Source organism: Perissodus microlepis, chromosome 20, assembly GCF_051167445.1.
Source record: "Perissodus microlepis isolate ML-2025 ecotype Zambia chromosome 20, ASM5116744v1, whole genome shotgun sequence".
NCBI classification, from domain to species: Eukaryota; Metazoa; Chordata; class Actinopteri; order Cichliformes; family Cichlidae; genus Perissodus; species Perissodus microlepis.
This window is the reverse complement of record NC_140480.1, coordinates 30,635,132-30,661,422: the sequence shown is the minus strand read 5'-3', so window position 1 is coordinate 30,661,422 and position 26,291 is coordinate 30,635,132. Positions and strand designations below refer to the sequence as shown.

The window sequence follows — 26,291 nt, the reverse complement described above, 5'->3', positions numbered from 1 at the left end:
ATATAGAATTATCTTAAAGGACGGCTCGTTTCCAAATCAAATGTACAGATTTTGTCTCTTTTTATCCATTTAGATTGTTTGGTGTGTGTCCCAGTTAGCTCAAGGATGAAAACATAACATTTTGTGAGCAATTTCATTTGGGAATTAATCTCTGTCTACCAAGCCGTACCTGCCAAACAACTGTAGCGTGAAGCTTGCAAACTTTGCAGCTCCGGTGAGGGGATGGCATCCATGTTTACACGCCAACCGTCTCACTTAGCAGAAGAAAGCCAGAGGAGGGCTTGTGACACTGTAACAGGATGTAAACATTGTAAATTGATAGCTGTATTATGATTTTCAACTCTTGCTAGCCATTAAAAGTGATTTTACACTTTTACACTATAATCCCCTCAGACAGACACACATATTCTTTACCTTTAAGCATCGGGGTGAAAAATAATGTTGAACTTCCCAAATGTAGAGCGGAGGAGCCACACACTGACCTTATGATTGCCACATTTATCATGCTGAGCACCTTCTTTTGGTTGGTGAATGTAGTTTTAGAATACCTGTGTCATAACTGAGTATTTTTCTGCACAGGACAAAGAGCCAACTAGCTTCATTACATTCAAAGAAGGCAGACATCTCAACAGCTTATAGGCCAAAGAAATAAAATCAAACGATATATTTGATTTAAACCCATTCTCCAATGAAATGAAGCTGGGCTCCCATCTCTGCTGGGAGGATGTTTTGGCATCCGCAGAGAGTTCAGGCCCCAGGTATATAACGGCAGTAATGTTTTCTCCTCAGTCAAAACAAAACTGATGATGTCACTCGTCATACAGTAAGCTTGCTGCCACCCTCAGTACATTCTCCACTCCTCTGTCTTTTATGTCCCTCCCCACTCTCTTTCTTTCATTCTATTTTACATAAACTCTTATTCTTACACAATTTTCATCTTCGACTGAGAAATGGCTGTTGGGTGATGAGAAAGAGGGAAAAGAGCACAATAACTTTATGTCTATTTGAGTTTCTATCATCATGTTGCCATAGCTACAGCTGCTATATAGATTGGTGTCCGTACGAGCCTGGTTACTGTTTAACCTCCCCACCCACATTTGCCCAGATTAGGAAAATCAATAAGATAACAGCAGCAACACCGGCCTTACCTTGCACCAACAACACCCTTCTCGCACTACAGCACCCTGCGCCAGACTTCCACATTTTACACCTTATGGTGAGGGGAGAAAATAGTGGATTTAAAACATATGCTCGGGAGGAAGGAGAGGACGACATGGTCAATGTAAACTCACAAGTCAGTTCAAGTATGGAACTTCCATTTGGTGAGTACACACTTTTGCTTTTATCCGTGTGGCCGACTAGTTTAAAAAGAGGCTAAGCATGGCAGCTGCTTGCCTATTTTTTGCTTCTTATTCAGTGTTTTTGTGCAACAGCTGCTTGGCTCCAGAGCTCTGCTGGATCACAAGGGATTCAGGGTGGAAATATCACCACCATACATGTCTGTCTTTTTCACACGGCTGTAATCCAGGAGGTGTGTCAGAGATATGGAGGTCGTTAAAAAAAGGCCATGGGAGCTGGGCCTGATGGAGATGATGGTTCAGAGATATTGAGATGTAAGAGCTGCAAGAGTACAGTGAGTGTGACAGGGCTCACAGGCTGATTTGAAATGATTTAAGCTTGCTCTGTTTGACAAGCTGTGCTCATGGACTGGATATTTTAGATAGAGTTCTGAAAACATTCTTTCTGTAGAGTTACACTATCCATAAAAAGACTGACATTTTAACCTCACTATGACACTGTGACAAGCCTCTGCATTATTTTATGGCTACAATATAAGGTGCTGTGCAAACACAAAACAGCAGAAGGACACATCGCTGCTACAGGCACACAAACTGCCCGTTTGTCATAACTGTTTTGAACCATCTCAAGAGAGGCCTTACTCGGCATCATCTCATACCAGCTGTCTGATGCAGCAGTTGGTGGGAGTTTAGTTTTTGCTTCTGTAGTCATTCATTAAATAATTTGCATGTCACACCAGGGATGCAAATCCATTTAAACAAAGCTCTGGCCAAATGAGAAATGAAAATATCCGCCCATTGTTTTAAGTCTGCCTTTGCTCGTTTATTCCTTCCCTCCTTGCTCCCCATTTCTTCTCGTGCCACTATGCCAATTCGCTATATGTAGGCTATTTTTTCAGCGAAAGGAACAGCTACACAGAAAAGGTGAATTGTACAAAGGAAGGAGGAGATATTTTCATACATTTCAGTCCTAGTGACCGCTGAAGTGAAAGTCAGTTCAGATAGTGAAAATAACTTCTCACATATGTGTCCAGCAGTATTTCAAGGTTGTCGCTGCCAGGCTTGCTTCTAGGACTTTGTAGCTGGCAAGCAAACCCCCTATGGGCTAGCTAACTGGGAATATACTAACACTAATCTCTCAAATGAACACCCCATGCTTCTCTAAATTTTCTCTGCATTGGCCGGTTTACATCCAGCTCCATTTACCTTTCCATTTCAGTTAAGAGTGAAGCGACAGGGATAAGATTTCCAGGCTGCTATTTTAGTTGATGACAGGACAATATTTTTATTTACTTATATTTATAATTCATGTTTTGTGAGGGGTTTTTGTTACGGCATAAATCTCTAGATGATTTCATTTCATTATGACACAGTACACGCAGCATAAAGAGAAACTGTATAGAACAATGAGCATCATGATTTTGTTCAGTTATACAGTTTTGTTTGATGTGTTATTTTGTCAGTTAGAATTACAGTCACAGGTCATCATTATGCGTGACACACAGAAAGAAAGCTGTGCATGTTGTTGTCAGTGGTTGTATCGCACAAAGTCATGAGAATTTAAATCTACTGAGAAGTTAAGCAGGCTCACAGTCGTGTCCACAGCAAATGAATCCTGTTTCAGTAAAATCTGACCTTGATCTTGAGCACAGTTGAAGACACATTAGGTGACCATAATATGGAAGTTCCACTGACACCCTGAAGGCTTCACACATCAGATGTGTAAAATTAGTGAGAATATTTTGTGCTTTAAAAATATTTTTTGGATTCACCCATTCTTAATGTGCAAATTCACACCGACCACGTAATTTCACTGGACGAATTTGCAGCATTTATTTTTCTTTAGCTTTCTGAAATGATTCATCCGCCTCCTCAGATGTGGTCCCAACTCTGCCAACAAGAGTTCAAACTGCCCCCCTGACATCCTGACATATGTATGAAAGCAGTTGTGATACAGCTTTAACTCCTGGTTCAAAGTATGAAATTCTCCCTGCTGCTGCTTTTTTCGGAGACTTGAATGAACCTAGAATCTTTGTTTCCTCCTTCTCCGGGTTTAGAAACAACAGGACCGGCTCATCGTGGCTTAATATCAACTTCTTTGTCCTCACATTTTCCTCAACAACACAGTGCATTCGGTGTATGTGTGTGTTAGATGACAAGTTCAGAATCCGAAAATTCAGATTTTCATGTTGTTTTTTGCATCGTGCCCAGTAATAACCTAATAACATAATATTACAGTTAACTGTGTTATCCTGTTAAATTTATACTGTTTATTAATGTTACAGACAGACAAGACCACATTAACATTACCATTTTATTATAGCCACTAGTTGCTACCTGCAGGTAACTGCTAATACTTAAATGGCTCATGTTAATGCGGACAGTGGCAAAGTCAACACTTCAGATAACTGTTTAATACTTAAATGTTGTTAAAACAGGAGACTTACTGACCTCCCAACAGTCGTAATAACGACCAAAGCGTCAGTCTTTAAGATGCTTCATCGTGTTTGTAGTGCTACTGTTCATGCGTTCAGCTTCTAGTAAGGGTGGAAAGGTTGTGCACCTGGGTACTTAGTAAAGGTGTGTGTCATCTGGAGCAGGTGAAGACGGCAGTGCTGGTATCAATGCTGTTGCAAATGCGAACTGAATGTAAAATGGGAATGTCTGAATATGAACTTTTCTGACAACCCTATTCAATACATATGGTGCATATGGTACTTGAAAAAAGAAAAGCAAGTATGATTGTGCTTTTAGAAGTTTGGTCACTTCTGACTTGACACACAGGCTTATAGTTTGCTGCCGAAATACTCACCAAATGTACATTAAACCCCAAGTTTTATTCAAAAAAAGTAAAATAAGAAGAAAAATACAGCACAGAGATCTTATATTTTACTTAGTTAAAATTTATGAATGTGCATATTCCAAAGTTTCCACCAAGTCTCTAGTGACTAAGCAGCACAGACAGGCTGGGGAGGGGCTGAATTACTAAGAAATACAGTTTTAGTTTTCATATGATTTGTTGACAAAAGCAAAGCTATGAAAAGTGATTCTTTAAGCTACACCCTATCGAGTCAATGCAGACTATAATCTTGGTTGCTAATTTACAGAACTAGCAAACATTAAAAGCAGAAAACCTTTTCTTTTCTTTTTGTTTGGAGTACTGACTTCTAATGAATACAATAGTAAGCTTTTCTGAGAGGACTTGTTTACAGTATATGCTTGACAAATCTTCCAAAACCAGGACATTTATGTTATAAATACATTCTTTGGCAGTTGCATAGTTTAAGCTTCTTTTTGGCCTAGCTCAGGTTAAACTATGCTTCTTTGTCCAAGCAAGCTACAAACCTCTGCTCATGTTACTTCTATTGCAAAACCGTATAATTCCACATCCTGAAAATAGTCTGCTTCCTACTGAGATTTTATCAAGATGATAAAATATATTATGATAAATTATGTATTTTTTAGCAGGTTTCTCACTCCTTCACACTCAGCTGCGGGCACAAGCTGACAAACCTTCTTAGCAAGGTAACTTATAGCTCATAGAACACACATAGTTTGTGTCAGACACATGGGATTAATTGCTTAACGGTCGCAGCCTGGACAAACTCCCAAGCCCTGCAGAGGGGCAGAGACACTTGGTGAATGCAAACATGACAACAGCCGTTGAACAGACCCTCAGCAGATAGCTGTTTGCCTAAAAAGCTGAAAGACTTGACAGCAGGGCACATTCTACATTAAACACATAAAACTATACACACAAAATATTTTTCAAGGCACTCTTTTTTTGTCATCGTACTGGCATGTAGATGAGGATTTCTCATGATAATGGCATCTTTAAAAAAAAAAATAGTACTTCTAAACACTGACACATTGCAATGCAAAGGTTTAACCTTCTCATAACTTCTGCATGAACTATAAACAAAGTAATGCTTACAAAGTTCAAATTTATACAATTATCAGTTATTATTATTACAAATTAAATAATGAAACTTTCTGTTACAGGCAGAGGTTGTTACTGATAGGTCGCTAAAGAAGTAATTTTGTCAAAAAATGTGTTACATTTTTCAAATGTTGGTGGCAGAACAGCCACTTTCGTTGCTTCAGTCATGCATTTAATGTTTCAGGTGAAGCAATGTCATAAAATCTAGGTTATAAACAAGTCAAGTTCATTTACAGCTTTGTTGCAGCTCTGGATTGGATTATAAATATCATTGTAGATGGAGTTAGTATGGACAGGAAAATGACATTTTTTTGTTGCTTTTGGTGTTTATTGATGTGGCCGTTGCTTTGGCAACTTCAAGATAATGTTTCTAGGTCAAAAATGAACTTTTCTATGAAAAGTTTTAATACTGCAATGTGCAGCAGAGTTTGTAATTGTTCAATCTCTTGCAGTAAAATTAAAAAAATTAGTACACTGAGGAGATGTCCTCCAAACAAAACAGGCTACTGGTAATTAACACTGTTGCCTCCTGGTTCAGCAACTGGCTGTGGCCTGTTTGAAGTTAAATTATTCTCTCTGTACCTGCATGGATTTCACCTGGGTCCTCTGGCTGCGTTAGCCTACTTCTAAAAGTGAAAGCAATCAGTGAGCTGGTGAAAAAGCAGCTACTGAAGAGTCAAATCTATATAATCCTATATAATTCAACTATGTCTAGAGCTAAAGAGCAAAGCTAAAATGAAGGAAACACTTAAAAAAAGAACAAATACAGAAACAGATGCATTTACTGGTCAGTATTTATTTCAAAGTGAAAGTATTGTTTGAAGCAATCATTTTAACAGTTTATACATGTACAGCTAATGTACACTCTCAAAACACTGGAAGATTAGTATTGTCTTGTATTGTAGCCACATTCATATTAACAGTTACATCGAGTTACATCATATTGTTACAAACTGTTTTTCAAGTTCAAACTGTGTTACAATTTCTCTAGCTGATGGTCTCGCACATATTAACAAGAACCAGCCACTATTTAGATTATTGTCACATAAAAAAAATACGAATACACAAAAACAAGAAATAGTTTATAGTATGTCCAGAAATATGGTGAAAATAAGTGACCAAACCTGAACATTTGGCCCACGGTGACTTGCCTGGGGGAAAAAAATCATTAACATGTTTGCCTGGCCACCCCTATAAAAACTCTCCGGCTCCACCTCTGTCCATTTTTATTTACATCTAGGCCTTCTCACTTGCAAATGTAGGGCTTTTACAGATACTCACACACTCTTAAAAATCAAAAATCATGCCTACTTTTCCCATGTGGTAAGACTGTCTGGAGGAATCAAACTAAATTACATAAATTGAAGTGCTCTTGGTCAAATTATGGCATTCTGTCATTCAGACATGTGTCACTTTAACTTTAATGTTCCTCACAGCTTCAGTCAGACATAACCAAGAAATAACCTGCAGCATTTGCATATTATGTAACAAGTGCAAGATTTAACAGCACAGGAAGACTTATGAGGTCTGAGTCAGATTATGACTCAAATGACAGATAAAATCACTCAGCTATTACTGAGTTATTGTGGGTTTTCTCCATAAGGAGCCATAATGTGATGAAATGAAAAGCCCTTTTTAGCAAGGCTTATCTAATGTCCACTTTTGCCACCATGAAATATTTGTTTTCTTTTCCATTCCTTTTATCACTTTGATAAATCAGTTACCTCATTTTAAAACTTTGTGTTGATCTTTCCCTTTAGCTAGTTTGTAAGGGTTTTTCCTTATGCTGGGACATGACCCTTTGTATAGTGAAATAATATAAAAAGCTGAAGCTTGCATTATGTTAAAGTTACATTAGTGGGTGAAGGAACCACTCAGCTAATGAAATGAAACTTAATCTGTGCTGACATCAAATGTGACATTTAACAAATCTCAGTGTGCCTCTTGGGTATTTAACAGAGGCAGAAAGCCCAATTAGCAACCTGTTTGGAGAGCAGGTATTACACACTGTTCTCTTGACACTAATAATCCGAGTGTTCAAGTCTCCAATCAAATCTCATTGTGACAGGCATTAGGGAATTATCCCCATGTGCCTTGGGCCCTTACAGTCGGCCTGGTGGCTCCAGCAAACAACACTATCCAGTAGCTGCTTTTCCTCCCAGCCTGCCTCAGCCTGGCCGGGCCTGGGAGAGGCGACGAGGCTCATGGGCCTTCACACAGCTGGTCAGCGCACTGTCAGAGCTCAGCTTTCCCAGTGATGTATGGCCAGGATGGAATCCTCCACTTTGCCAACCCGGGTAAAGGTAAAAGACACATAAACTTAGTTGTAGTTTTTTTTTTTTCCTGCTGTGTGTATGTTAAAATCTTTGAGGTAAAGCTCCTGGAAGATTGAAGACAGTACTGTGAAAATGAACACAATATTCTGTTGTACTGTGAATTTACTGTTGCTCGAGGCTTTCAAAAGAAACATGTTGCAAAGCTGCTTTGACAAAAAAACGGTATTTTAATTCCTACTAGAGCTGCTTCTTTGAACATGTGTTACAATAAGTTTACTCTATCATGAATATTTTGGACGTTTCAGAGATTCAACAGTTTGTGCTTTAAACAACTACTGTAGTAAGAACCTGGTTAACAGAGAAGTGGATTGAGTGTTGATTTGCTGAATGTCCACAAGATGGCAGTGATAAGCAATGATTTCATATTACCTGACACTGATGGAAAGCAACAGCACTGACACAAACACTGGACTATAAGTAGAGGGCCTCTTGATGGAAAGAAGCAAACCATGCTTAACCACCACCTGGACTTCCTTCCAGTTTAACCTCAATTGAGAATTTTTCATTTAATTCTACATATGACTTCTTCTCTTCTCAATTTCAGATGGGAATACTGTACTTTCCACTTGACTGCATTTCACATAGTTTAGCAGATTCATTTAGCAAAATACCCGATGAGGTTACATTGTTTCCATATTTTATGCTGCTTTCCCTCTACTCCACTACACTTTCTACGACACTACATTTATTTGCTAGTTGTGGTTACAGTTTACTTACTCAGATTATCAAAAAGAAAACATGTAATGTATTATTATAGAATAAACTATGCTGATGCTAATTCCTGTGCACTTCATACAGTACTTTCACTTATAACAAGGTGAGTGCACTGTGCTATATTGTGACACCTTGTTAAAAAGTAATTCTCCAGTGTACTATTCTAACAAACTGTTACCAAGTAATCCTCTCTTGCACCATAGTAGCAATTTGTTACAAAGTATTTCTCCACCGTAGAGTGGCTACTTTTACTGAAATTAAAAAGCGGAGAATTTCCTCAAACATAACGAGAATGGAGTATTGTTTCACTTGGTACTGTTACTCCACACTTTCAGTACTTTGCTCACCACCCCTGACAGACCTGTTAAGGTGCTGCATAAAATGAGAACATCAGGTCACCTCAGTGACAGACAGAAGGACTAAAATGAGAACATGAGTGAGAAAAATGAGCTCACTGAGTTAATTCACTTAACAATAAAAAAAATTTGATGTTACAGATGCTGTGATGATAACGTCTTACTAAATAAAGACAACACTGTGGGTACTGTGTTCATTACAATTCAACTTAAGATGCTGGACAAAAAGCACTCTTGACTTAACGTTGACAGGGCAGCGCTGAATACTTCACGTCTTGTTATTCGAGCTGTGTAGGTTAAATGTCTATTGATTTGCTGCTCACTGAAGGACCTATAGAGAATTAGAGAGATAAAGGTGCTCCGAGCAGAGCTGCTGACAGAGGGGATTGGAAAAGCAGTCAAAATGAATCTTCAGCAAAACAGGGTTAATTATTACAGACCCTTATCACATGCTGTGATTGATTTACGTAGTGCATAGGTCTTCATGTTTATTGATGTAATTGTTTACTTATTTAGTGCACAGGGGCTACTTGAGGTTTTCAGTCTGACTGAAGTATAAACATGTTTTTGTGAATTTGTTTTTCTGTAAAGTGTGTCGCTTTCAGTTTTATATTTATGAAAGACGTACCGAAAGGTTGAATGGCCTAATAAATCTTTGAGATAAAGAAATACTGGTGGCCTAAGTTAATATCTGTAAAGAAATACACCTTAGTAAAGTGCCTTTAAACAGAAATACAGTGTGGTCTGCTAAGTGGGTAGAAGTCACAAAGAGAAACTGGAAAAGGGTATTGTAATATAATTTTCCATCAGCCTATCTAATTTATTAGCTAAATCTTTAACCTCTTATAATATCATGACACAACTAATAGACGCTCTTGGTTTATCATTACATGAGAGCAAACAGTAATCATGAGGGCAATTTGACAACTTGCCTGCTCTTTCACTGAAAAGATTTTATTTCAGCCCCGGTGAAAATCACGTTCAGAAAGCTAATTTAAAAGTAAACTGAGAGTGGTTGTAAACATTAAATGATAAAACTTTGAAATCGTTTTAATTAACATGAAGACGGCTCTTTAAGGATTTCTTTGGCAATCCGATTTGTCATTTTAGCACAAAACTTTAAAAACTGTGTAAATAAAGGTGACAAACTGGCTTTTAATGAGTAAGGCTTCGTGGGCCTCTGAGATTGCATTATCTTCTCTGTGTAAGTAGAATGCTAATATTTGACAGGAAAAAGGAAAAATAAGATATTTATATGAGCTTTGTCAAAGTAATTTCCACTACAGAGGCGGGAATAACGCATAACACAATTTTACTGAATAAACATGCTCACATAAAACCATCAGAAAATGATGCAAGACAGTAATTCAATCTTCTTAAATGATAAATCTGCATTATTATAGGAACAGAATATTCCACTAGCCCAGAAAATATGATATTCCCCCACTCAACCACACGGGCTTGCATAAGCTGTGTTATTTGCAGATAGCTATCTGTTGACAAGGTCTTTGCCATGACACTCTACTCACCTATCCCCTCCATCTACTGCAGCAGGCTTTTTCTGCCGGCCTTAAATCTGCTGCAGCCAGCACATTGTTTCCTTCTGTTTTCCTCTTATCAACATCAACACATTCCTGGTTATGCCTTGCTTTTCCACTAAGGTGAAGCTCTCTTTGAAAGAAGCAAAATAAGTCCCCGGAGAGTTTATATTCCACATCTTATTAACTCTTCCAGGCCACCACGTTCGTCTTTTTTCCTCCCAGCTGCTGGTTTCTGCATTTTGATTTTATTATGCTGCTTCCCTGCCGCCTGCCTTTGAGATCAGACTTGGGGAAATGAAATGTAGTCATTGAGGAGAAGGTACAAATAGGCAGTGGTTACAAATGGAGTTTGGTCAGTGGTCGGAGATTCCTATTCAGAAGATAGACAGGACTTTGTTCACAAACTGGAGTTTGAAATTTCAAAGGGGAGAATCACACATGTATTACATCAGTTCTCAGCGATCCTTTGACTTTTAGCCTCGGGGCAAGAGTTTGGGTGACTGATTATAAGACAGCTCAGTCTGGCCCATCACATTTTAACATGGCAGCCTCCCACTTCATTTAAAAGTCAAATGGCCATTGCCAGCTGAGCTGCAGCTTTTATCAAAATTCAGCTTCGGCTTAAGACTCTATTTATATTCTGTTCACCACATTAAAAAAAGAAAAATTTCCTTACTTATTTCACTTTATTTCATTATATTTTGTTATAAATAGCACTCAAACAATCCCTGCATTTGAATACTTTAAAAAACAAAGCAAGGCAATCATCCTTTAACGGCATTTAATACAACCAGAAAAAAACCTGCTACTAGACAAATAAATTAAAAAAATCATTAATTGTATGTATATTCTGCCCCCATGTAGCTGAATCACACACTATTGACTTGCTGATAAGCCTTAAGCTGTCACATGTAAATGTGATTACTGTTGATGAATGACTGTTTTGAGTGGTTTTGTTAACTGCTGCATCACAATTGCCTAGTAAATCTGGTCCCCGCACATCAACACAACTCCGGTACTAAAGTACCAATAGAAACAAATGACAACAGTGGTGTGTTATTGTAAGTGTCATTGTAGCCATGTCTGGTCAGGATTTAATACACATGACACTCTGCTACATACTGAACCCAACTAGTAATGTTTAACTTTTTTATGGTTTTAAAATTTCCTATATTTAAAGAGGCAATAACATGGTAATAAAAACCTAATCAAAATCACATGTATAATCCGAGTTATAGGCTTGTTGTCTTGGGAACCTGGTTGTGTAACAGCCTTAAGAATGAGATTTGTTGCCATGATTAAAAAAAAGTCTTCAAATATGTTAGCATCTCTACATAGAAAGGTACAATGTTAGCATGCTAACTCAATCACTGACTGCTTCGTGAGGTGTTTGGCAGTTCTATTGCTTGCCATTTCATGTGAAGATTATTGGAAAATGGAGTTCAGCAATTTGGAAAATAACTAGTAAAGTTATCATGTTATCACTGACTACACATCTTGCATTCTTGATTATATTTTAAATAGAAGTCACTGATTGTATTTTTGGGGGGTTCGAATTGCCATAAAGATTTTTTTTTGAGTATTACAGCATCACACGCATTATGACCTGACCCTGGGCTTTAAAGTTCTGGCACTTACCTGATAGTAGTTGTTTTGTATGCAGTACACATGCACACAAGTTTCCATTGCGGCTTATCTATGCTCTAACATTGAGAAAAGAAAAAGTGAAAATAAGCATACAATAAGTATTCAGTGGCTTGCACAACCACCTTTAGCAGCAATAACTTAAAGTAATAATTTTCTGTATAACTATAATATATATAACTGCAGAAGTGTAGAAGAATTTTGGCTCACCCTTTTTATAATGTTGCTTCATTGCTCTGTGCAGGAACTGGTTCACACTGCTCTCCTAAAGTCCTACCACAACATTTCAGTTAGGTTAAAGTCAGGATGGCAATACCTTGATTTCTTCTGTTTACAACAGGTGTACCTGCAATTACTGTCTCTATGCACAGGAGACCTCTAATTTGAATACTTTGGTATGCACAAGAATTCGTAGTAGGCTCAGTGTCTGCAAGGTGCCCAGATTCTGTGGCTCCAAATCAAATCATTACTACTACACCACTGTGTTTGACAGCTAGTATGAAATGTTTGTGATGATAGGATGTGTTTTCACCAAATGTGTGTTCAGATGCAGCGTTGCTTTTTCCTGCACAAGTATGGCTTAGAAACAAGCCACACTTGTTCAACATTTCCCTAACTGTACTGTCATGAACTGAGGCCTGCAGAGTCTGGGATGGAGCTCTTGGTTTTTTGTAATTTCTCAGAACACTACACAATCTGACCTTGGTGGTTTTGCTCCTATTTATAAAGGATCATATGAGTGCCCTGGAGAGGAAATGTAGCCAGTTTTAGCACAACAGTTGCTGTCTGAGTTAAGTGACCTAGATTATTTGCAATAATCCTACAGGTCAGGTCAGTGCAATATTTTACTGTAAGCAGCCAACAGTATGTATTTTGAATGCTCAGTGTAATAAAACAGCAATAAAACACACAATAACACATCTTATTTTAACACATGTGTTCTTTTCACTTAAAAACATACAACAAAGTCAGAAGAATGTTTCCAAACTACGGAAACATGACCATCTGAGAAGCATGTGAATGCACAGTTTCTTTACTGCATCACCATGCTAACTATAACAAAATATACAAACCAAAAAAAAAGAAAAAACACTGAAAAATAATACAAGTGAAAAACGTCAAATAGTTACCTAAAAGATGTGTATTTATTCAAGTTCATGGAAACAATGAATTGTCATGCTGTATGACTTTATACTTCACTACATTAGCCTATAAGCTTAGCCCCTTTTCCCATGTACACGTATATCTTGGTAAATATAGTTTTTCTATGTATATTGCCATTTTGAACCAGAAATGTAAGCTTTTGAAAAACTTTGTCCAGGTTTAAGATTTTCAGAAACTCATCATTGCACCTTCATTTCCTTGTTTACAGTCAGGCTGTTTACCATCGAATCATTTATTTTTGCAAACATTTCTATACAGTTAGGGTTATACCGCCACCTGTTGCTGTGTTTGACATTGTTTTTGTGTTTTCATTTAGATGGACAAAGAAAAAAAGAAAGTGAAATTTACTATTTGAAAAATCCCATGTACATGTGGCTGTATCCAAGTATTTTCTAAATTAATAAAAAAAAAAACAACTAAACATTATTTTCAGGGACACGAAAACAAGGGCAGGAAATTTGTGTCCAGGAACACTGACACACTGAGCTGTTTTATCACAGCTGTATAACATTTTCTTACCACCAGTATTAATGAATAATGAATGATTTACTTCTTAGCATTAGACTGAATGACTGTATGAGCAATATGAAATAAAATTAGTAACACATTAGCATAGCTACCGGAGATGTTTTAACTAAACGGGTTAGCTGCTTCTCCTTATATTGCTGTCTTTATGCTACACTAAACAAGCTAAACTGACTTTTACAGTCATATTAAACTATACCTTTAGAAAAATGTTGCCTAAGATGAGTTGTAGTCTTGAATTAATTAATTTAAATATAGTGGCTACATTAGAATTTGACATCAGCAAGAACGTGAGCTGCATGTGTCAGTCCAGTTTGAGGAAATGTACAGTATGTTAAACCCCCCCCCCTCCCACACACACACACACACACACACACACACACACACACAAATCACAGATAAGTCACGGAAGAATTTCACCATGCCCTTTCTAACATATCAAAACAGTTTGTGGGTTTATGATTAAGAAAGCTATAACCATGCGGATTATATTTTATAGTCCCATATATGACTGTTCCTTGAGGAGTTCACAGAAATTTAAGATAGCAGCAATGATACAAGTACTTTAATGATAGGGGGAGATAAGATTTGCTGCAGTGACTCATTCAAAGCTCCACACTGATTCTCCAATCATCAGTTCTTCCCTCTCTCCCCCCGCTCTCTGACTGCTTTGAAATAATCAGCACACTTCTTGAGCAAATATGGGCATTGCAGAAGAGCAGCATGGATCGAACATGAAGCAATGTTGTAATGGATGACCTCTGCACACACAAGTGAAACAACATGCTCCAGTCTGATACAGAACAATCACCTGTGCACACTGTAGGAGTGTGCGCAAAGCTGCTAATCATTTTTTGATAATTGGTCTACGTTAAGTTAATTGCATTGTTTATAGTGTCTAATTACCATGAAAGCTTAAAGTGAATGTAAATCGGTGACCTTTCCTGACATTCAGAAAAACAGTAATTAATCAGAACTTGATTGCTTCCATTTTCCTTTCTGATTGGCTCTTAGTAAGAGGGGTTTTTATCAATCATTAAGCAAATCATCTCTCAGTCACACACAGAGGCCTACAGGCATGGATGTTTGCCTGCATGAAGAAAAATAATTTTATGAGCCCACCGTATAATTTGAGTACATGATTAACAACTTCACCTACATGGGGGGTTTAGTGCTTTTGAGGTCCGTCTGAACCTGAGATCGTTGACCTATTGCTATGTACTAGGTACTTTTTCTGCAAATACAAGGCTCTTGTTTGCTGTGTGACATGCAGGATGAGCCTGCTTTCTGCTTTGCGCAAACACAAAAGTTATTTATGTAAACAATCAGATTCTGGGCATGAAAATCATTCACTGAGTGCACGTGTGCCTAATGACCAATGCTGCATTATTTTCAGTTTAAAAGTGGCACATTTGCCTTCACATGTAATTTAAAGTGTAGCTACATTCAATGAAAACTGTTACATTATACAGTAAATATTTTTGTATATGAGGCTTTAATAAAATACTCATGAACAGTTTTTAAATTACCATCAACTTCTACTCATCTGGTCTTTACACTGTACAGGGAAACCATGAGATTTACTACACTTAGTGTTTAATGTATTTGCCCCCTTCTTGATTTCTTAGGTTTTGTGTATATGTCACGCTCAAATGTTTCAGATCGTTAAACTAATGTTAATATTACATCAAATATAGCCTGACTAAATACAAAATGCAGTTTTAAGATGATGATTTCCTTTATTAAGATCCATGCAATGGAATTGTGTTTGGTTAACCTTTTGTTTGTGTTTGTTTGAAATGCTCTGGTGTTTCTTCGTGAAGCACTTTGTTTGTCTTGAAAGGTGCTATATAAATAAAGTAGGATATATAGTGAAACTGCCAGAGTAATGACAGTGCAGAGTTGCAGAGGAGAGTTAAATAAATGTTACTTACTTACTACTTATATCCACACATTCCTCCACATCACTGTGGAGGAATTTTGGACCATTCTTTTTTGCAGAATTGTTGTAATTCAGCCACATTGGAGGGTGAACGGCCCGTTTAAGGTCATTTTAAAGCATCTCAATCAGATTTGGGACCGGATATTGACTCTGCTGGTTCAAAATTTTTTGGTAGAGTGTTTCAGATCATTGTTCTGCTGCATAACTCAAGCGTGCATGACCTTTCAGGTTTTCTGGTAGAAAGCAGAAAGTATGGTTCCGTCAGTTGCAACAAGTCGTCCAGGTTCTTAAGCAGCCCCGACCATCACATCGTTGGTATGATGTTCTTTTATGAAAGTGTTCGTTTTACGCCTGATGTAACAGGACTCAAACTTTCCAGATCAGTCCAGATCGTCCCAAAAGTCTTGTGGTTCATCAAGATGTTTTTTGCCAAATGTGAGACGAGCCTTTGTGTTCCTTTTGGTCAGCAGCAGTTTTCTGCTTGAAGCTCTCCCATTGATGCCATTTCTGCCTGGTCTCTTTCTTATTGTTGAATCATGAATCCCGACCTTAACATGGAGAAGTGAATCCTGCAGGTTTTTGGGTTCTTTTGTGACCTCCTGGATGAGTCGTTGATGCTTTTCTTGGTAGGCCGGCCACTCCCGGGAAGGTTCATCACTGTTCCAAGTTTTTTCCCTTTGTGGATAAAGGTTCTCACTGTGGTTCACTGGAGTCCCAGAGCCTTAGAAATGGCTTCGTAATACTTCTTTTATATTTATGGATCTAAAAAGAGAAATTATCTAGTAAACAGCAGTTCTGATTTGGGATACTTTGTAAAATGTAAAAAAAAAAAAAATTCAATGATTTTCAAATGATTTAACTTATAACTTAAAAAACTGAACAAAATTAATATATCAAATATTGAAACCTGACAAAAAAACAAAGCTTGCACTAGGCATAATTAATGCTACGTATCATCACCTCTTTTAATAACTGTAAATAGAAAACAACTGAGGAGATTAATTGCTTTACTTTTTTAAATGAACTCCTTAACAGGTTCATCTGTGTTAGTTTTTGCTTCATAATACATATGTGGACTGCTGACTGGATAGTTTAGCATGGACTCTTTTACTGGGGAGACATGCTGCTGTAATGTGTGCAGACTGTGCTTTGGCATTGTATTGCTGTCATGAACAAGGCCTTTCCTTTAAGAGACAACTGGATAGGAGCAAAAGTTGGTGGCTTGGATGAAAGATTTCAATCTAGGCATCAAGCTGGCCTCTCTACTCGGTAACTCAGGTTTTGATTGAACTATTTTCCATCCTCGGGTGCAGAGGGGGCCAGATGTTTGATTAACTCTGGTCACTGTTTACCTTTAAAAATCTCAGTTTCAGAATTGCGTATGTTTGTGCATTTCTAAAAGATTCACTCTGTCTGCTCATGCTTTTTTTTATACCCACTTATGTTACCCACAACTAATAAATCTGTAACCTTGTAAACTGTAAAACAAGCCGGTGTCACTTCATTGCATTTTATTGCATATTTTGTGGCATTAAATGTAAAATTTCTGTAAAGAATGATTAATTGACCCACCATTACTCTTTTTATTTTTCTAAAAGGCTTATTTAGGCTCCTCTGAGTCATCTAAGCTGTCTCTCAGAGGAGCAGCCGCCTTTACAACAAGCTTGGAGCTTTTGGAAAAGCCTCACGTGAACCTTGCATTATAGCAAACAATGACGGCTTTTACATAAAGGCATCATTTGTGCTTAAGCAAGTATTTTCCCCGCTAATTATGGCAGAATTAACTCAGATTTCCGAGCAATGTAATACACATGGAAGTATGTTTGAATATGGTGGTTAATTTTATTTGATTGTGGTTATCTTGTGGTGGTAAAAGTATTTTTCCTCTACTTTTTATCTCATTAAAGTACAGTGCAATTATTCAAGGTCAAGGTAATCAAGCTGGCAATCAAGCTGGCTCTAAAGTTAAACTGCTTTATAAACAGTTAGGCGATATAATTAATTATCCTTATCCGTAATATATTGATGTGCAAACTATGTCTGTTGTCATGGAGTGATTCCTGAATAAGCCTCAGTTAATATTAAATATCAAAAACAAAACCAGAGGAATGTTTTGATATTTTTTATTCTATCTGTGCAGAGGAGCATCTGTGAGGATCGGTTGGAAGCTTTGGACCTGGAGTCATACAAGCTTTCTGAATATTTAAGCAACAAAAGGCAGCCTCTGAGTGTTTTGGCTGACCTGCAGAGGGGAGACAAGGGGGGCTGCTGAGCTAAAGGGCAAGAAAAAAGTTGTAATGTTTTTCCACAGTGGAGCAGAAATGTAAAGTAGCATCAAACAGAAGTGCTTTCAAAATTTGTAAAATTTCAAAAAAATTGGAATTAGTTACTTTCCGCCTTATTCCAGGTCTTTCTGCAGGCACTTTCGTTTGTACCAATATCCAAGCTTTAATTGGTGTGCATGTGATATGGGCATGCAAGGAAAGTGTCAGCTATAAAATGAATAGTTCAAAATGGTGTCAAATGATGTAGTAGGAGTGAACTGACATAGCTCAGGTTGAGGAAATGTTTATCCATTACTGACATGCAGCGATGGCAGATATCAAAGCTGTGCTATCTCTTAAAAAAAACAACAACCCTGTGATTCACCAGTGAACACTCTGGTTAACCATCAACCAGACTGACACTCCACCTCTTCTCTGGTTAGTGGTATGAGGGAAGGAAGAGAAGGACACCAGCTCTGCTGTCAGTCACTGTTCACCTCTCTAACACCAGTAGGTCCATATACCACTCAACTGGGCGAAGGAGCTGTCCTGTCACTGGGCGGAGCTAGACCCAGAAAGAAGGAGGGGGGTTTGCTGAGGTGTATGGGGGTGTGAGAAAGGAAGGTGGAGAAGGAGGGGGGCACTCTACTTTCTTGGACAAGTCTTTCTGTCCCACTGTCAAGTAGTTGAGAATTTGTTGGCCTAAAGAACTAGCAGACATGGACATGGCAGACTACAGCGAAGCTCTGGACCCAGCCTATACCACGCTGGAGTTCGAAAACATGCAAGTGCTCCCCTTGGGTGCAGGTGAGTCTCATATATGCAGCGCTGCCTTTGAACTTTGAAACTTTTACTGATTTAAAACTTTGGTCAGGAGAGGAGAGCGCGAGTTCTGGCGTGAAGTGATAAAAGGGGTCATTTGTCCATCTGCTCCTGCTCGTAAAGAGATGATCCCGTTCAGTGGTCTTCTTTTATCACCTTGGGTGCGATAAAACATTAAGAGATTTTGTTTTACGAGACTGTCGTATTCTCAGTGCACTTGGGTCATTTGGCCCAACCAATTTTAACCTGTTCCAGCTTGTACAGGGATGTGGTGTCAGACTGATTACAGGGGATTGATCTTCATTCGGTGATGAAGCAGTAGCTTTAGTATCATGATCACCCTTCTCTTGTTACAAACGGTCTGTTCCCACAGAGTCTAAACTGAGGAGAATGGATGTAGTTTTTGGATATGCGCTTACAGTGACACCAACCTATTTGTATATGCAGTCTCCCATGACATCTGGCTCTGATCCTGATTCTAAAATTTCCAAAGAAGCAAAAAAAAAAAAAAAGGAAGCCTAATGGGGACCTATCTCAGCACAAAACTTTTTTTTAATATAATTTACACAATTATATTCTGTCATTAAACAAATATGTAAAAGTGACTCTCCAAGAACCAGCCTACCACTTTTATATATTGTACATTTCTTTAGCATGTGTCATGGCAAACTCTATGATAATCAGCTTTGTTCTGGTGACTGTGAGAGTGGCTTAAACAAAAACTGTCTCCAGTGATTGCCTTTCATAGGTAATCAAACCTACATCAATTGAGCTCTGTTGACGCTATCTGAGCTACTCAGGCTGCTAACAGATCCCTGCAGTTCTCTGGAGGGCTGCTTTTGATCAGCTGTCAATGGAGCTGATGAGTGTCTTCACTTCGGTCTTTCACGCCTAGAATTAAACCAACCTGGCAGTTCAAGTTTGCTGTCTGGCATATGATTAGAAATAAAGTCATATTAAAAAAAATAAAAAAGACGCTTCTTCGAGTTTCAGGTCACCTTGTTCCGGTGATTTAAAGCTAATCACCTAAAAGCCTGTTGGCCTGATGAGCCTTTTTTTCCTTTCTCTCTCTCTCATGTCAGACTCCTCACCAGCTGAAAGCACTAACATGAACGCCGCGAGCCACCTGGCTGCAGGCAGTTTGTGTGCCATATGTGGAGACAGAGCTACAGGTAAACACTACGGTGCCTCCAGCTGTGATGGCTGCAAGGGCTTCTTCAGACGCAGCGTCCGGAAAAACCACATGTATTCATGCAGGTGAGGGAAGCTCTTCAACTAAAAAATACTGCTACTGTTTGTGTGACAATGAAAAAGCAATGGACATCTAGCCAATGCAATTAATTCTCAGTTATGTGCCACTGTGTAGACAAGCAAAGATTGCTATCATTAAAAATGCAATCTTCTGATTACAGTCTTGTGATTAAATGTTGATGGATGCAATCATTACATATATATGTATATATTCTTCATGCTTAAGCTACTTGAAAAAGAAAGCATCTGGAATTTTTACTTCATCTATTTCAATTTGTATCCAATTGCTTCACTTTGTATTGATTCCTTCATCAAATTTCCTTTTATCCGTGATAGCACAAACAAACTTAATCCCCTCACTTTTACAGGTTTAACAGACAATGCATTGTGGACAAAGACAAGAGAAATCAATGCAGGTATTGCCGACTGAAGAAGTGCTTCAGAGCTGGCATGAAGAAAGAAGGTAGATGACTTTTATCTCTTCACTAAACCAGTCAAAAAAGTCAATCTATGTGAATTTTTTAGTGTTAAAACAATAGAATCTGTTGCTTCACAAAACAAAAGAGAATTTAATCAGCAAATCACTTCCAGAGCTTGAGCTGTCTCCACTAAATTGATATGACTCGTCTAAATGTGTTGCAACACCCAGGAGGGGACTACTTTGTTAATGTTCACTCCACGGAGTGCTTAAGTCTCTGACCACCTTATGCTGAGCAAACATTTCCAAGCAATAATAGCCATATACTGATAAACATGACAACCTTGGAAGACATATTTTTCTTTCAAATCACCCTGTGTTCCATGTTTGTGCAACAAAGGAAATGAGAAAATTCAACACTTTTCTTGCATTTACAAAAATATAACTGCATGAAAGTTCCACTTTTATCTTTTGCTTTGCAAATGCAACCTACATCTTGCTGCCACATTATAAATCTGTGAATGTTCTTTTTTTTAGCTGTACAGAACGAACGAGACAGAATCAGCACCAGGAGATCCAGCTATGAAGACAGCAGTTTACCATCCATCAACGCACTCATCCAGGCAGACGTACTGTCAAGACAGGTAAGGTGGCCGTACATCATGTTTGGGGCTCATATCTACTGTAACTGTAACAAGACATCAAATGACTTCATAAATGCATTTTCCTGTGTAGATCACATCCCCTGCTCCTATACTCAATGGTGACATACGGACTAAAAAGATCGCCACCATCACAGATGTGTGTGAGTCCATGAAACAGCAGCTGTTGGTCTTAGTGGAGTGGGCCAAATACATCCCAGCCTTCTGTGACCTGCCCTTGGATGACCAGGTGAGACCCATACACAGAGTGCACACAGTGGTATAGACACTCTAGTCATTCATCAACCAGTATACTCAAAACCATAATGAGGGTTGAGGGACACGTGGCTGTGGGACTGTCACTGACTATGTTCTTCCTTAATCAAATAACACTGCAGTAAAAAAAGAAAAAAGAAAAGAGGAGAAAATACTTTTCCAGTCTCTAAGGATGACGGGGTTTTTCATCACTCTCTCTTAAAAATTTCAACCAGAATGGTTAATGTGTTTTAATCCTCAGTTGGAACATGATGAGCTGGTTTTAATGTCACACTGCTTCTTGAAAAAAAACAAACTGCAGAATCATTAACAGTGTGATCACCGAGCCTTAGTAACTGATTTGCTGATGCAGTGAGATGGCCTTCTTTGCCAATTTTAGTTCAACCAGTGAGGTTCATGCAAGGGGAGTTTAAAAAAAAACAGACAGAACTATATAATATAAACACGTATCACATAAAGGAGTTATTATTTCATTGCAAACTGTCTTTTAATTCATTTTCATTGCAGGTGGCATTGCTTCGAGCTCATGCAGGAGAACATCTACTTCTCGGTGCTGCAAAGAGGTCCATGCTTTACAAAGACATCCTCTTATTAGGTAAAACTGACACACAAGGCAGTGTGATACTGCACTCATATTGCATATAATCATGCTGTTTCCCTATTCCAATGGTGCATTTTCCCAAAATGTGTTTCTCCTGCAGGAAATGACCACATCATTCCCAGAAACTGCCCAGAGTTGGAGGTGGGCAGAGTAGCAGTGAGAATCCTGGATGAGCTGGTGCTTCCTTTCCAAGAGCTTCAGATAGATGACAATGAATATGCCTGCTTAAAAGCCATAGTTTTCTTTGACCCAGGTACCAGTGCTGACAAACATTTCAGATTCTTGAGCTTCTTTCCAAGCCAGTAACTTGAGTGAAAACTTGGAAAACTCAGCTAGACCACATTATATACAGATGTTGGTCATTAAAACATTTCTCTTTGCTAACATTTGCCCATAGATGCTAAAGGTCTGAGTGACCCTGGAAAGATCAAGCGGATGCGATACCAGGTCCAGGTGAGCCTGGAGGACTACATCAACGACAGGCAATATGACTCTCGAGGCCGTTTTGGAGAGCTTCTCCTGCTCCTGCCGACACTACAGAGCATCACTTGGCAAATGATTGAACAGATACAGTTTGTGAAACTCTTCGGCATGGCCAAGATTGACAATCTGCTTCAAGAAATGCTTCTTGGAGGTGAGAAATGGTTGTCAGTACAGATAGATTTAGCAAAATTTACTATAGCATGAATTCTGAAGCTGTAGGCATTGCATTAAGTGGACAGAACTGCATCAAAGCACTATTCAGTAATAAATTACGATTAACTGACAATTGTTGGGGTTTTTCTTCCAGGTTCTGCTAATGAAGCACCACATGCACCTCACTCTCTGCATCCTCACCTGGTTCAGGAGCACCTCAGCACCAATGTTATAGTGACCAGCAATATGCCAACGCCAATCCATAATGGTCAAATCTGTAAGCACAAAATACATTAATGCATTGCTACATTTAAGATTTGGTGTCTGCAATTAGCTTAAAACTGTCAGGGTTTTTTATTGCTACTTAAGGTAAAAACTTCAAGTCTAATGAAGGTGATCACAATCATTAATCAGTTGTATTTTAATGAAGAGAGCCCATCAAATTTTCCTCACGCAGCTCCATGTGCAGCCAAGTCAGGTAGCTGGAAGGCCAAATAGGCTTGGCAAAATAATCCCCTAAGTTGTTCACAGAAACTAATCTGGCTTATTTTGTAAAAGAAAACGTCTGTTATTCTTTCTGAACATATTTAATGCTCTGACAAATTTCACAAAAGTGCTTATTCCTTATTGGAATCTTGTGTTACCCCCGCGTCACACTGTAAGATAATAAATATTCACCTGCTTGTGCTGTAGTTTCTCCACATTAGTAACTGCTCTCTCTCTCTGTTCTACTTTTCAGCCACTCCTGAAACCCCAATTCCATCTCCACCCGCTGCCTCCAGCTCAGAACATTATAAAATGGTTCAGGGGGTCATAGCCACTGTTCCCAAGCAGCCAACCTCCATCCCTCAACCAACTATTACAAAACAGGAGGCCATTTAACAACCCCTTAAATCTTTATTCCTTCAGTTTTTTTTCTAATTAAACCAGGGTCTTTACATGTATGTTTATACACAATCAGCATTGAAGCTGTTAACTTGACTGGAACCCTAAAGTAGCTGAATACTGTATATATATCTATAATAAAAATCTGCAGGTGTGGTCTTTACAGATTGATAGCCTGAGTTTTCAGGCATCACTTTGTACATGTATGCAGCTGCAGCTGAGCTTCATGGTTCAGTGAAGGCCAGATAAAACCATACGCATTGTAATCTTCTAGGCTTACTGCCTTTCTGTAAGACTGACACTTAGAAGTACACTGCTGTATATATTATAGCTCATTATTGGGTAACTTCAATTCCATTGTGTCCTATGCATGTCCTCAGTGTGTGCAGTAAGGCTTATGTTAGAAATGGCAAAGTAATCATGTCAGTATTTCATGAATGTTACAACAGGCCTTACACTGTCATATATTTAGTGTTTAACTTTTTATTTTATGTTTCTTAACAATAAAATGAACTCAGAAAAAAAAAAGCTAAAGAAAATTCCTCTAAAGAGTTCAGCTTTTCCTTCGAGTTGCTCTCAAATATTTTGTGGCAAAACTAAAATATGGGGTTTGTTTTATACACTGGGATATGCATATTTACAGGAGTGAAATTTAAAGTTTTAAAATTTACTCCAGTATAACCAAGTTTGGCAGGCTGTATACACAGAGACTTTTAAAAAGTCACAGGCAGACATGCTAAAGAAGTTTCCCAATAATATGTTGTGCTTGGTTTTAAAAGTATATTGTATGTTTTGTTTTTTTTGTTTTTTTTTTTTGTTTGTTTGTTTTGTTTAGTACTTTGTCATGGTTTAACTGATGGAATAAATTGTGCCTTTTAACCTGTACTGCCTTACAAAACCAGGTAATGTTTTGCCTTACAATGTGAAGTTGAGTTAATAAATCTTACGGTTTATTTTTACATTGCCTTTTCTGCTGCGTATTTATACTATGGTCACAAGAGAAGTGGCCACCAAGGAATTCACTGCATTTGCATTACACATTCTTTCAAAGTTAAATGGGAAGTCTCTGGTGGAAAAAAAAATTAGGTCCAACGTGGCAGTGCTTTTTGGTCCCTGATAGACTACTGCAACTTCAGGCTGATAAGCTGCCATAAAATCATTACAGATAGCGCTGACTCCAGATAGAGAAATGCAGATATATTTGTGCACTGCATCTAGAAAACAATGAATGCTGTGTGTGCTATTGTCAAGCTCATTTTACTTTTTGCAATGGAAACAAAGCATTACATTCAAAACAAGTGCAAAAATAGAAGTATCTAGAGGAGGATTACTTTTAATATTACTGCCCATAATGAGAGCATCAACAGGACCATTGGTGAGACATAACTATTGAGATTTCCAGGAAACAAAATTGTACTTTCTGGAGATTGTTGGCTCTCGCTGGGTGAAATCTGTTGCAAACAAGATCCTGCAACAAAAACATATTGATTGCTTTGGTTGCAAGAAGATTCCCATGGTTGTCTGTAATTTTTGCTTACTATGCAAAAAATTGTAGTACAACTTGTGAAAAGGGTGTGATGCAAACTGGAAATTGAGACTTTTGCCTTCCAATTAAAAGTTGTTCATCAGCGATGTAGTCAACATGTTTTAAAAGGTGCGGCTTTTAACTCTGAAGGTGAATGGTCCTAGTTTCCAGTTTATACTGCACTTGCCACAGTTTCACCACAGCTCTAAGAGCAATTGGGCAATATTTGTAGACAACTCTGTCACTCCCATGAAAACTATGGGGGACCACAGCAATATGCTAGCAAGCAAAGCAATCAGAAAGAGGTTTTTCCAACCAGCTAGGGAATACACATTTTTCCCTAGCAACAGGTGTGATGCTGGGGAAATATGAGAGTCACTGATTGGTCTCTAGGCCTTTGACTAGGGGCTTTAGCAATTATTTTCCCAGCAACTGCTGGCGACCTCTTGCAACTGGTTGGAGAACACTGATTTTCCTCTCATGAACAGTGATTGCCAGATGGTCACCGGCTGGTCTCTAAGCTTGTCTGACTGGGGTATCATTCAATTGACTGTACACTGTCACCATTCCAAAGTGTCCAAAATGAAAGAAAAGCTAATGTCACATGGTTAGCAGTCACATATCTGCAACATCTCAAGTGCAGCTTTAAGGTGCTTGCGCTTTACTGAAGTCTTATGTTTACTGTTTTATGTTTAATGTTTTGATGCTTTCCACATCCACTCTATCACAATGCACAATGCATATATTGTACTTTGTTCTCAAGACCCTTTAATTTTAAGTTTTAGTTACACTTTATTTTGCCAATTTTAAAATACACAAACATGATGTCAGTTAAACTGCAGGCGTTTGTCTGGTTAGGAAGGCTGAACTGTTGTTAACTGTTGTCTAACTATTGTGTAAACTATTTTACTTGGATTTGTGCAAATGAAAGTGATGACAAGTGCACTGGACAGGCAACAAAAAGCCAACATTCACAAATGAAATGGTTTTACATGTGGTGGCCACAAACCATTTCTCTCGCCTTGTCACCATGAAAATCATGGATAATCTTTTATACACCACTTTCCTACAACATATTTATTTTTAATCAGTTATTCTCAGCCTACATGGACCCCCCCTGCCATGTTCTTGGTTCTCTCTTTAGCACAATACCTAACATATCCTGGATGTATATCACAATACATCATCGTTAAATTGGTTTGACACAAGTAGTGAACATTAGCCTAAAGCTCATATATTTTCTTTCTTTTTCGCCCCCTTTAATTAGACATTTAGTCAATTTCTTGCATTTTTTTTAAAGAACAAAACACCAACCCCTTGTTGTACGATCAATCCTGTAGTGAAACGAATCCCAAATGTAAAATTTGTATTAAAAAAAATTGTCTACCTACATAGCCTCCGAGACGACATGAAGCCTACAGTGGCAAGGAAGCAGCCGCGGAAACATGAAGGTAAATTCTGCCATCTACTGCTTTGAAATGCAATACGAGGTTGGTATAATCTGCGTACAAG

General features: G+C 38.3%; 1 protein-coding gene and 1 long non-coding RNA gene across 7 annotated transcripts; one reads left to right on the top strand and one right to left on the bottom strand.

The window, feature by feature from the left end:
- The first annotated feature begins 1,128 nt into the window (after nt 1–1,128).
- hnf4a (hepatocyte nuclear factor 4, alpha) lies at nt 1,129–24,216 on the top strand. Of its 3 annotated transcripts, none has more exons than XM_084917475.1 (10): nt 1,129–1,322; nt 19,629–19,803; nt 20,166–20,260; nt 20,753–20,859; nt 20,951–21,106; nt 21,640–21,727; nt 21,834–21,986; nt 22,131–22,367; nt 22,524–22,646; nt 23,109–24,216. In XM_084917475.1, exons 1-10 carry the CDS (start codon nt 1,214–1,216, stop codon nt 23,249–23,251), a joined length of 1,386 nt encoding a protein of 461 aa, XP_084773601.1. In that variant the 5' UTR covers nt 1,129–1,213; the 3' UTR covers nt 23,252–24,216. The 3 variants fall into 3 exon arrangements, with proteins under 3 accessions (XP_084773601.1, XP_084773603.1, XP_084773602.1); XM_084917477.1 differs by lacking the exon at nt 1,129–1,322 and adding an exon at nt 7,264–7,541; XM_084917476.1 differs by lacking the exon at nt 1,129–1,322 and adding an exon at nt 17,915–18,531.
- On the bottom strand, nt 10,930–26,267 carry LOC146364883 (uncharacterized). 4 transcript variants are annotated; one of them, XR_014798935.1, is made up of 5 exons: nt 26,171–26,267; nt 22,571–22,644; nt 15,453–16,222; nt 12,040–12,102; nt 10,930–11,888 (listed from the first exon to the last, which is right to left on the bottom strand). It is a non-coding gene; the product is annotated as an uncharacterized LOC146364883 (long non-coding RNA). The 4 variants fall into 4 exon arrangements; XR_014798933.1 differs by having other exon boundaries at nt 12,040–16,222; XR_014798934.1 differs by having other exon boundaries at nt 10,930–12,102.
- Between the last annotated feature and the right edge of the window lie 24 nt (nt 26,268–26,291).